Genomic DNA, 13056 nt, shown 5'->3' on the forward strand with positions numbered 1-13056 from the left:
AGGTGAGCAGTGATTGTCTCAATGAAGTGACTTGATAGATAGTATTGTCTGATAGATAGTATTGATTTGGATCGATTGATCAATGATTTGAGTTGATTTGACGTGATTGGTTGAATGATTGAATCATATTGACTTGCAGGAAGGAACTGAGGCAAAAATAAGCCCTTTGTCTTATGCGTGTGTATAGGTAGCCTTTAGGCGTATTTCCTTCCTAGTCGGAGTTTAGGAGGTGAACTTACTGAAACATTATCTCACCCCGTCATGGGCTTAACTTTTCAGATCCCTAGGGTGAAGAACATAGAGCTTGAAGCAGAAGGGTTAGGAGCATGAGTGTCTCAGAAGTTCTTTTTGGAGATAGACCTCCTATACTTAGATCCTAGAGTTGACCTTTGTTTGTAAACCAGATTGTTTATAAAAGCTGAGTTGATTGATTTGAAATTTAGATCCTAGAGTTGGCCTTTGTTAGTAATTCGCTTCCACATGCGTATTAAAATGAATGGGTCAGCGACGCGTCCTGGGACGTCGCAAATTCAATCGACCACCGAGAGGTGGGTACGCGCTCGAGGTTCGGGGCGTGACAATCTCTGTTTAGTAGAAGGCTTACTAGTCAATTAGAGACGAAAATTGCATAACGTTGCCTTTACGATGGCTAAAGATCCACCATCAAGAAAACAACAAAAGACCACGATTACTTTTGAGACGGGCCATGTTTATTGGTCCAACAACCAATAGCCGACCGAAGACCTGGTGCTCTCAATGTAACTTCTTTAAAACATGTCAATTTCCTAAGAAGGCAATCTTGAAATTTTTTCTTCTCTTATGGGTGCTTCCTTCAGTCGATTGCCTTTATACCATGTTGTTGGTAATGATCGTGGTGCCTGTTTTAGTATGGAGTTTCCAACACCACGTAGTAGTAACATTACAAACTAAGCTACGAACTAGGCTCGTCAGAATGTGGGTTTTAGTCTACACTAGAGGCAAGCTTATTGCAGGCATGATGGGCTGTAAAAGAGATGATTTCACTTGTCAGATTAGCTGTTCTCGTTGAAATTAGGAGATTGTTGTGAATGGCGGTTTACTGTAGGATCTGGAAATGCTAATGTATCATATGAAACCTATTTGAAGTTCTAAGTGAAATTAAGCATGAAGAGAGCTTTCTCTTTTACGAGACTAGCATGCCCATGGATGAACCCATACGGCATTAATTTTCGAGAGCTTTGCATAAAGGGTTGCCACACTAGCAGCTCATAATTTCTTCGCAACTGTCAATCCATCTACAATTAATAGTTAGACTTGTGCAAGAGATAGATTTGCCAGGCTCTTTATGATGGTCACTCGATTTGTTATGCTTTTATGTAGCTGAACTGAGGGAGACACGCTTTTAGTTGGGATGCTCGAACTGCGCTGGTTCTTGTTGCTTTTCCTTACAATTGGGAACCTCTATCTCATTCAATAAGCAATTAAGGTTGCAGAAGCGTGCACTTTTGCAGGTTGACGAATTTCCTGCTCTAAGAGTCAAGATGATCTAGGTGCTCATCTACAGAGTTAATATAAACGAGAAAATTACCAAAAAATTCTTAAACTTATTACAATTTTTCCAAAGTAGTCCTAAACGTTCATTTTTTTTTTATGCTCATTCAGTCCTAAAACCTTTTGTAATTATGTCAATTCAATTCATTTAGTTAATTTTGACATGTGGACTCTAGCGTAGACATTGGCTGGCCGGCCGACGTTGACGTGATAATTTCTTAATAGTATTTTCAATTTTTATAATTTTTTATTTAGGAAGAAAAAGAAAAAAAACTAAAAAAATTAATAAAAATTCGAAAAAAAAAATATAAAATAAAATAAAATTTACCGTGTTAGTGGTGGCCAATGTTCACGTTAGTGCCGGCCAACCAAAATTGGCCGTTGAATGGGGAAAAAAAAGTTTAGGACCAATTTGGAAAAATTGCAATAAGTTTAGGATTTTTTTGGTAATTTTCCCTAGTATAAACTATGATGTCATGAAGGTGACCACTAAGATTTTTCCTAAGAAACGGTGATAGAGGAGGGCATAATCTTAAGAAAGTGACAGAAGAATTTAAAATTTCAAGGTTTGTGCCCATATAGCAGGTTTCGGTTGAGCCTAATTGAAGCGCAACATTCACATGGGGTGTTTGTAGTATTGTGGTTGGACATGCATAGATGTTACTTTCACTCTTATAACTTGTATTGGTTTTCGGCCATGTAAACTCTATATTGGCACCGCTGGCGGCCTCATAGACTCCTCCATATTTTGTGGATAATTGTGATCTTTGCCTCAACCGTATTTATTTTTCACTATGACTAGTTGCTAGATGTCGTCACTTAAAGAGTCTCGCTCATCTGGATTCGAGCTTGAACAATTTCGGCAAACAAATTCCCATCGAGTTTGGTTGTTTGACCGCGTCACGTCATCTCGATCTCCACAACAATCCTCTTTCCGGCGCAATCCCTGGATCTCTTATCCAGCATTTGTACTTAAAATCCATCAACTTGTCATACAATTTGTTCACGGGCCCAATTTCTGATCGCCTTATCATAGCTTATTCACGCGATGCATTTCTTGGCAACAAAGGCCTGTACATTGTGAAGGATCGTCCTCCTTCAAGAAGTGATCCGACTAAGATTGTGCTTATTTGGCTATATTCCTGAGTTCATTACGGTTCCCAGTTCTTGCTTCCTCTTAAGACGCTTCCCCTTAAGACGTCGAATGAAGAGCGATGAGACAAAGGAGACGCCAGAAAAAGATGGAGATTTCATGTCCATATGGAATTACGATGGAAAAATTGCACAGGAAATACATAGTCAAAGTAACAGAAGACTTCGACATCGAGTATTGCATTGGGACTGGTGGTTATGATAGCGTCTACAGAGCAGAATTGCCCAACGGGAAGATTGTGGCCTTGAAGAAACTTCATTGCTTTGAAGCGGCGGACCCATCTTCCGACAAGAGCTTTAGAAATGAAGTGAGACACTCAACAAGAGTGCGGCACCGAAGCATAATTAGGCTCTATGGTTTCTGCTTGCATCGGCGATGCATGTTCTTGATCTATGAATACAAGAAATGACATCGAAGCAATGAAACTAGATTGGCCCAAAAGAGTGAATGTCATATGGGATGTTGCGCATGCCTTGTCTTACTTGTACCATGATTGTGCCCAGCCAATTTTTCATCGAGATGTATCTAGCAACAACATATTAGCCAACGATGAAATGCAGACTTTCGTGTCCAATTTTGGCACAGCGAGACACCTGGATCCAGACACTTCATCTAATTTCACCGCAAATATTTTTGGGACGCATGAATACATAGCACCAGGTGAGCAATCTTCAATTGATTTTACTGAAAAAAGAAGTGTTATAAGGGTAATCAACATCGTTGCAGCCCCCTCATGCATTGCAGAACTTGTTTAGTTGGCCTTATTAGACTGATATGCAGCAACTTTTATAGCTTTCTTTCATGCTTAATTTCAATACAGAAAGATTTGGACATTCTTGCTGCCTAGACCTTGGCTTATTCAACTAACATCCCAAACAATTTCTAAACAGGTTGCTTTGGTCAAAATTATATGGGAAAGTTTTCTTATTTCCTACCATTGATTCAATAAAAGATAAGTTTATTACACGCAGTCACTGTACAAGTAGTAAACAAGTTCCTATGCTATGGATCATTAAGATCAAGATTTCAATGACGATACGCGTTGAAGGCTTTGATTAACATCCAGGTGTCCCTCATTTGTAACAGAAGACGTTGATTGATAACTAGTTTCAACATCATCTCTGCTGTCCATGTTCTAACTCCAAGATATGACTACACAACTTTGTGATTCTCTTTCATTTTCACATAGCTCGCTTATAGTTTGGTGGTTAATGAGAAATCTGACACATATAGCTTCTGAGTAGTGGAAATGGAAACAATAATGGGCAAGCATCCGGCAGAGATCATCCCGGTGCTATTGACCTCCAAAGGAGAAGATATTATGTTACCCGACATGTTAGACCGGTGCTTGCCTATTCCGAGAAAGAGTTTTGTTGCGAAAAAACATTGTTCAGGCGATTTCTTTGGTTCTTGCTTGCTTAAGTGCAGACCCAAAGTCAAAACCGACAATGAAACGAGTTTCTGGAGCTATTTTGGCTCAAAAAATACCAATGGTCGAGCCCTTCCAAGCAATCTCATTGGTGCGGCTCCGACAGACTCTATCTGGCGCATCAACATTTTCATGGTCTTCTTGACAGCTAAATTGGCTAGGTACATTCTTGATACAGAAGAAGAACTTAGTACCTTGGATGAATTTTATAGTTCAGAGTACTTTTCGACAGGAACTCCTTCCAATTTGACAGGGACACAAGTGTAATTAATTTGCGAGTGATTTAAAGTACCCAGATCATTGAGTCTTTTCTCATTTTCCTATTAAAAAATTCATTATGGTCGTCATCTTTATTTACTCCATAATTGATGTAGGTCCTCAAATTGGTTGAACACAACGTGTTACGTGTGGCCGCGAAAGTCGTCGTCTTTATTTACTCCATAATTGATGTAGGTCCTCAAATTGGTTGAACACAACATGTTACATGTGGCCGCGAAAGTCGTCGTCTTTATTTACTCCATAATTGATGTAGGTCCTCAAATTGGTTGAACACGACGTGTTACATGTGGCCGCAAAAGTTGAACTTAGGCAAAGTATGTCGGAAGCTGTTAGTGACTTGAGTCGTCTTGTTCCATTGACCGTACAATTTCTACAGAGAGTCTACAGATAGTCTCTTTCATGGCAGTTCCTTGCAATTTCTCAGTTGACCGTACAATTTCTACCGATAGTCTTTCATGGCAGTTCCTTGCGATTTCTTAGCAGTCTTGTGGGACATTAAGCAAAATAATTAAAATGGGGTTTTGAATGGATTGATGGATGATTAGAAGGAAAAACAGAAGTTCAATTACTCAACAACAACAGTGTCTTGGAAGCAATAATTATCAATTTCAGAAACATAAATGGACTCTTAAAATAATTGGGAGTTAACCTTTGAGTGAGGCTGGAGAATTTTATATGGTCCACCAGAAAAAATTAGATCTTGTTCATAAACTTGTGACTCTCTTTGAACTGTGGACATTTTTTAATGGATGTGTTTGGATAATCTCACTTATCTAATTTCCCATCTAGTTGTTAGGCCTCGCTTCGTATTTCAATGTACAACAAAAACATGCAATCAAAGGCATCGGAAGAACATGGAGATTTCTTGTTTTAAGGATTTATGATGGGAGAAATGCATATGAAGGCATAATCAATTCAACAGAAGAGTTCAACATCATAAATTGCATAGTAAGTGGAAATTATGGTAGTATCTATATGGCGCAGTCACCCAAGGAAAATTGTGGCATTGGAGAAAATTCACCATCTTGAAGCAAGGAACCATCTTTTGTCAAGAGCTTCTGAAATGAAGTAAAACAATTGATGAAAGTATGATATAGAAGCAAAATGAAGCTTCATGGTTTTGTGCTTGCACAAGTGATGCATGTTCTTTGTTTATGAGTACATGATGGAAGGGGAAGTCTACTATGTGCTTTGAGAAATGACTCTAATAGGGTCACGATCATTGATGCACAACACCTTTTTTGATATTTACAGTGTGAATGGAATTACAAGGATCTTTCTCTTTCTAAGTTGAAGGCTTGTTAGTCAAAAGAAGAAAAAGCTGAAAAATTCGTCCATGACCTTTCCCTTACGATGGGTTAGAAATTTTTAAGGCCAAACATCACCCATTAAAAGTGTCATAAAGACCTTGACTTCCCATAAACCATTGACCACGTACTAATTCAAAGTCAACACATGTGAAATCCCAAAAGATCTTGACTTCTTGATGGATGTGCACAAGATCCATACTTACATGGTTGAAATCCTTTTCTTTTGGCTGGTATGCTTGTTTAAATTCTAACCAAATCACAAAACTGTGACATTCGAAGATTTGCAAGAGCAGAATATCTTGTTTGCTCGAAAATTAGAGGCACAACTTTTAAAAACCAATTATCTAAAATTACAATAATGGTTTTTTAACTTGAAAATTCATTGTGGCATTAATTTAATATTAAATAATCCAATTGATTTACTATGATTCATTGCCACATGGGAATTTCTTGACTTCTTGATGGATGTGCACAAGATCCATCCTTACATGGTTTAAATCCTTTTCTTTTGGCTGGTATGCTTGTTTAAATTCTAACCGAATCACAAAACTGCGACATTCGAAGATTTGCAAGAGCAGAATATCTTGTTTGCTCGAAAATTAGAGGCACAACTTTTAAAAACCAATTATCTAAAATTACAATAATGGTTTTTAACTTGAAAATTCATTGTGGCATTAATTTAATATTAAATAATCCAATTGATTTACTATGATTCATTGCCACATGGGAATTTCTTGACTTCTTGATGGATGTGCACAAGATCCATCCTTACATGGTTTAAATCCTTTTCTTTTGGCAGATATGCTTGTTTAAATTCTAATCGAATCACAAAACTGCGACATTCAGAGATTTGCAAGAGCAGAATATCTTGTTTGCTCGAAAATTAGAGGCGCAACTTTTAAAAACCAAATATCTAAAATTACAATAATGGTTTTTTAACTTGAAAATTCATTGTGGCATTAATTTAATATTAAATAATTCAATTGATTTGCCAGAATCAATGCCACATAGGAATTTCTAGTAAAAGAATCACCTATGTAACTTAAGTGAGCTAAAAACTATGACACTTAAATGATTACTTAAAAAGTCATAGCATTACTATTGCTGATTTTATGTTGCATAAAATCACACCAAATAAAGATCCATTTATCATTAGTATTTTGGCACTCACCAACTCTTGCAGGAATTTATGGGCACGGAAGAAGATCCTTTTTTCTTTTTTTTTTTCTTTTTTTCGGTTCGAAATAATAGAATAGTCCTTGATAAAGCATTGTGACTCTGCGAGGACGTAAAAAGTAGAGATGATATTTGATACACAGTTTTTGTTTTGCAGGGGTGCTGAAACTTGGATTGCTTCACAACCTAATTCAATTTTTAGTAATTAGTTTCCCTTTTACAGCCCTAAAACTTGATGGCAACTCCATCATCTCAAAAGAAAAATGAAGGGAGGAAAGAATAAAAGACAATAAGTGTCAAGTCAATAAAAAGATAACACGTGAATTATGGAAATCGCGTTTCCTTTGATGCGTTGGTACAGTGTCTCACTTTGCTTTTTAAATGCCGTAGTCCAAAGAATATGGCAATAACAAGTGATTGGAGCTGCAACATGATGAGCATAATCTGCAACATGTCCTTAGCTATACTGATCGTTATAGCTTTCCCCTACTACAATTCAATTCTTGCAGCACCAGCACCTTCTAAAGAGTCAGAGGCAAGTGCGCTTCTCTACAGCGGGTGGTGGTCTCCCTCCGTCACCGACAACACTACCTTACCTCATTGCGCGTGGCCCGGGGTATTGTGCGACACCTCTGGGAGCGTCCACGGGATTCGCTTGCCATATGGGTACCAAATAGAAGGTAATTTCAGCAACATGAACTTCTCTCTACTTCCGAGCCTCACCTTACTTAATTTCTCTTATAACGGACTAGCCGGCAAAATCCCCCTTCAAATATGTACTCTGTCGAGGCTAACTTACCTTGACTTGTCCTCCAATTCCCTCACTGGCGAGTTGCCTCCCTGTGTCCAAAACCTCACTAGGCTTCAAGTTCTTAATATCAGTTATAATTACATCAATGGCTCTATCCCTCTTGAGTTAGGAAATTTGGAGAGATTGACTGATCTTGATTTGGGAGGAAACAAACTCTGTGGATCTATTCCTCCAGAAATAGGGAGCTTGAGGAGCTTGACTTATCTCTATTTGGGAGGAAACCAACTCGGTGGATCTATTCGTCCGGAAATAGGGAGTTTGAGGAGCTTGACTTATCTCTATTTGGGAGGAAACCAACTCGGTGGATCTATTCCTTTGGAAATAGGGAATTTGAGGAGCTTGACTTTTCTCTATTTGGGAGGAAACCAACTCGGTGGATCTATTCCTCCGGAAATAGGGAATTTGAGGACCTTGAATCTCGAGTTGGGAGGAAACCAACTTAATGGTCTATCCCTCCGAGTTTGAGGAGCTTGACAATTTACGATGGATCTATTCCTTCGGAAATAGGGAATTTGAGGACTCAAACAATTTAAGTGGATCTATTCCTCTTGAAATAGGGAATTTGAAAATGGATTATGTTGATTTGGAAAGTTCGGTGGATCTATTCCTCACGGAAATAGGGAATTTGACGAGCTTGACCGATCTCAATTTGGAAAGAAACAAATTCCATTCCTTCGAAAATAGGGAATTTGAGGAGCTTGACTGATCTCGATTTGGGAGAAAACCAACTTGGTGGATCTATTCCTCCGGAAATAGGGAATTTGAGGAGCTTGACTGATCTCGATTTGGGAGAAAACCAACTTGATGGATCTATTCCTCCGGAAATAGGGAATTTGAGGAGCTTGACTGGATCTCGATTTGGTAGAAACCAAAGTGGAATTCCTCCGGAAATAGGGAATTTGAGGAGCTTGACTTATCTTTATTTGGGAGGAAACATGGATCTATTCCTCTCGGAAATAGGGAATTTGAGGAGCTTGACTTATCTCTATTTGGGAGCTTGAGGAGCTTGACTTATCTCTATTTGGGAGAAAACCAACTCGGTGGATCTATTCCTCGGAAATAGGGAATTTTTGACTCATCTCGATTTGGGAGAAACCAAAACCGGAAATAGGGAATTTGAGGAGCTTGACCGATCTCGATTTGGAAGGAAACCACTCGGTGGATCTATTCCTCCGGAAATAGGGAATTTGAGGAGCTTGACTCGGTGGATCATTCCTCCGGAAATAGGGAATTTGAGGAGATTTGGAGGAAACCAACTCGGTGGATCTATTCTCTAGGAAACCAACTTAGTGGATCTATTCCTCCTTTATAGGGAATTTGATGAACTTGACTTATCTCAATTTGCGAGAAAATCAACTCGTTGGATCTATTCCTCCGGAAATAGGGAATTTGAGGAGCTTGACTGATCTCTATTTGGAAGAAAACCAACTCGATGGATCTATTACTCCGGAAATAGGGAATTTGAGTAGCTTGACTTATCTCTATTTGAGAGAAAACCATCTCGGAAATAGGAGTGGATCTATTCCTCCGGAAATAGGGAATTTGAGGAGCTTGACTTATCTCTATTTGGAAATAAACCAACTCGGTGGATCTGTTCCTCCGAAAATATGGAATTTGAGCTTGATTTATCTTCAGTTGGAAGGAAACCAATTCGGTGGATCTATTCCTCCGGAAATAGGGAATTTGAGGAGCTTGGCTGATCTTGATTTGGAAGGAAACCAACTCGGTGGATCTATTCCTCCGGAAAAATAGCTTGGAATTTGGAAGCTTGGATCTATTTCCGGAAATTCTCCATTTGGAAGGAAACAAACTCAATGGATCTATTCCTCCGGAAATAGGGAATTTGAGGAGCTTGAATTATCTCAATTTGGAAGAAAACCAACTCGGTGGATCTATTCCTCCGGAAATAGGGAATTTGAGGAGCTTGACTTATCTCAATTTGGAAAGAAACCAACTCAGTGGATCTATTCCTTCGGAAATGGGGAATTTGAGGAGCTTGACTTATCTCTCGTTTGGGAGGAAACCAAATGGGAGAAAACCAACTCGGTGGATCTATTCCTCTAGAAATAGGGAATTTGAGGAGCTTGGAATTTGAAACAATCGGGTGGATCTATTCCTCTTGAGGAGCTTGACTTATCTCTATTTGGGAGGAAACAAACTCGGTGGATCTATTCCTCCAGAAATAGGGAATTTGACAAGCTTGACTTATCTCTATTTGGGAGGAAACCAACTCGGTGGATCTATTCCTCCGGAAATAGGGAATTTGAGGAGCTTGCCGATCTCTATTTGGGAGGAAACCAATTCGGTGGATCTATTCCTCCATAAATAGGGAATTTGAGGAGCTTGACTTATGTCTATTTAGGAGGAAACCAACTTGGTGGATCTATTCCTCCGGAAATAGGGAATTTGAGGAGCTTGACTGATCTCTATTTGGGAGGAAACCAACTCGGTGGATCTATTCTTCCGAAAATAGGAAATTTGACGAGCTTGACTTATCTCTATTTGCAAGAAAACAAACTTAGTGGATCTATTCCTCCAAAAATAGGGCATTTGACGAGTTTGATTCATCTCTATTTGCAAGGAAACCAACTCGGTGGATGTATTCCGTCAAAAAAAGGCACATTGAAGAGCTTGATTGAGCTGAATTTACGGGAAAATAGAATTGATTATGCCATCCCATCGGAAATGGGAGATTTATTGAATCTCCAACAGCTAGATTTGAGCTTGAACAACTTGGTTGGGCAAATCCCTATTAAACTTAATAAACTCAGCCGTTAAAAGATCTTGATCTTCACAACAATTCTCTTTCGGCTCAATATTCATATTTAAAATATTTAATTACTTAAATCACCTCAACTTATCATATAATTGTCTCGAGGGTCCAATTCCAAATAATTTGAGAGTTGCTTTTCCTGACGCTTTTCTCGGCAATGAAGATTTGAACCAGTTTCATGAAACCCAAGACCCTAGAAGAAGGTCTAGCGTAATTCATTTTATGACGGTTTTCATTCCGCTAGCTGCAATTTGTTGTATAGTGGTCGGATCTGGCTTTCTATTTCTACGTGCAACAAAGACAAAGCAAGCAGAGACTATAGAGAAAAATGGAAATTTCTTATCAATATGGAATTATGACGGGAGGATTGCATATGAAGACATAATTGATGCAACAGAGGACTTCGATCTCAAATATTGCATCGGGACTGGCGGCTATGGTAGTGTCTATAGAGCACGATTGCCCAATGGGAAAGTTGTGGCATTGAAGAAACTTCACCATTTTGAAGCAGAGGACCCGTCCTTCGACAAGAGCTTTCAAAATGAAGTGAAACACTTAACAGAAGTAAGGCATAGAAGCATAATCAAGCTCCATGGTTTTTGCTTACACAAGTGATGCATGTTCTTAGTGTATGAATACATGGAAAATGGGAGTCTGTTTGGTGTTTTGAGAGATGATGTCGAAGCGGTGGAATTAGATTGGTCCAAAAGAGTCGATCTTGTCCAGGATATGGCACATGCTTTGTCTTACATGCACCATGATTGTGCTCAGCCAATTGTTCATCGAGACATATCTAGCAATAACATCTTACTCAATAGTAAAATGCAAGCTTTTGTATCAGATTTTGGCACTGCAAGACTTATGGATCATGATTTCTCATCTAACTTCACTACAAATATCGCTGGCACCTATGGATACATTGCTCCAGGTGAGCAATAATTTGTGCTTCATAATTTTTCTTTCTTTTTTTACCCTCAAAGTTACTATAGAGGTACAGGTCAAATAAACGACATTGTAGAAGTTTCACTATCCATGCACATCAGTGACTTGTAAACTGTTATTGTACTAGCCAACAATAGCTAAGGATTTGTTGTGCCACAATTGGCAAAATGTCCCCCTGGAACCACCTTGTTCACCGTGGCTCTAACTCCTGTATTTTTTTTATTCATGTCTATATATTTGAATATTTTTGGAAAATGAATAATTATTTTGTATGCTACTTTTGTTAGTATCATTAGGTTTTTTTATTTTAGAATAAAAATGTCTCAAACTATAATTTTTATGTTGCATCTAAGTAAAAGCATGTCGGAATAGTAAGATTTTTAGATTTTGTATTACATCTATATTGGTATTACTAAATCATTCATTTCTATTAAACGTTTTATTGTGGAAATAAAATTAAGAGTTTTCAAAGAAAATTGATGCGGCAAATGGAGTGGGGTGGGGTGCCGCACATAGTTATGTGGGGCACGATAGAGAGGGAAAAGTTGCCTCTCAAGGGGCAGCGACGGGGCGGGCAGTTAAGGGTGTAGTCATCCCGTCCAAAGCCTCAACTACTAAACTTTTGTATGCCTTCTGTCTTTTTTTTTTCAGAGCTCGCGTATACTTTGGTCGTTAATGAGAAATGCGACGTATATAGTTTTGGGGTGGTAGCAATGGAAACAATGATGGGTCAGCATCCAGGAGATATTATATCTATCTTGTTGACATCCTCTGGAGAAGATATCATGCTACATAAAATTCTAGACCAGCGGTTGCCTTTTCCAAGAGAGAACTCTGCTGCAAAAAGTATTGTTTTGATAGTTTCTCTAGCGCTTGCTTGCTTGAGTGCTAATCCAAAGTCTCGACCAAGTATGAAGCAAGTCTCAGAAGATTTTCTAGCTCGAAAGTCACCATTGGCGAAGCCCTTCCATGAGATCTCATTGGCTCAGCTTCGATATGTTAATAGATCACGGTTGGAAGGTGAATCAACAGAAGCTTCATCAGGACAGAGCGAGGAGTAAGGGTCATTAAGTGCTTGTCTAGTAAAGAGATAATTGATAATGAAGCTGCAATTTGGTGAAAGTGATTGAGCATATAAAATTGTATGGCTTCTGCAAATTAGTAAGTCTTGTTAAACTCTTTTCCATTCTATGCTGTAAGAGTGAGATGCAGTTTATTTATGACACAACAAAAGACCACGATTACTTTTGAGACGGACCATGTTTATTGGTCCAACAACCAATAGCCGACCGAAGACCTGGTGCTCTTAATGTAACTTCCTTAAAACATGTCAATTTCCTAAGAAGGCAATCTTGAAATGTTTCTTCTCTTATGGGTGCTTCCTTCAGTCGATTGCCTTTATACCATGTTGTTGATGATGATCGTGGTGCCTGTTTTAATATGGAGTTTCCACGTGGCAATAACGTTACAAAATAAGCTACGAACTAGGCTCACGAGAATGTGGTTTTAGTCTACACTAGAGGCAATCCTATTGCTGGCATGATGGGCTGTAAAAGAGATTATTTCACTCGTCAGACGAGCCGTTTTTGTTGAAATTAGGAGATCCTTGTGAATGGTGGTTTACTGTAGGATCTGGAGATGCTAATGAATCAT

General features: G+C 38.7%; 1 protein-coding gene and 1 pseudogene across 1 annotated transcript; both read left to right on the forward strand.

Annotated features, from left to right (window-relative positions):
• The first annotated feature begins 7277 nt into the window (after nt 1-7277).
• Nucleotides 7278-8689, forward strand: LOC120288262 (receptor-like protein 35). Its single transcript, XM_039301913.1, has 2 exons — nt 7278-7557; nt 8373-8689. Exons 1-2 carry the CDS (start codon nt 7278-7280, stop codon nt 8687-8689), a joined length of 597 nt encoding a protein of 198 aa, XP_039157847.1.
• Nucleotides 8690-10683: 1994 nt separating this feature from the next.
• LOC104420135 lies at nt 10684-12766 on the forward strand (annotated as a pseudogene).
• The last annotated feature ends 290 nt before the right edge of the window (nt 12767-13056 follow it).

This window comes from Eucalyptus grandis, chromosome 9 (genome assembly GCF_016545825.1).
Source record: "Eucalyptus grandis isolate ANBG69807.140 chromosome 9, ASM1654582v1, whole genome shotgun sequence".
Lineage (NCBI taxonomy): Eukaryota > Viridiplantae > Streptophyta > Magnoliopsida > Myrtales > Myrtaceae > Eucalyptus > Eucalyptus grandis.

Excerpts from the sequence above, each read along its gene's own strand:
- LOC120288262 (XM_039301913.1), top strand. The coding sequence starts at position 7,278 with ATGGCAATAACAAGTGATTGGAGCTGCAACATGATGAGCATAATCTGC. Across the intron at positions 7,558-8,372 it reads ATATGGGTACCAAATAGAAG|GGAATTTGAGGAGCTTGACT; the intron begins GTAATTTCAGCA and ends CTTCGAAAATAG.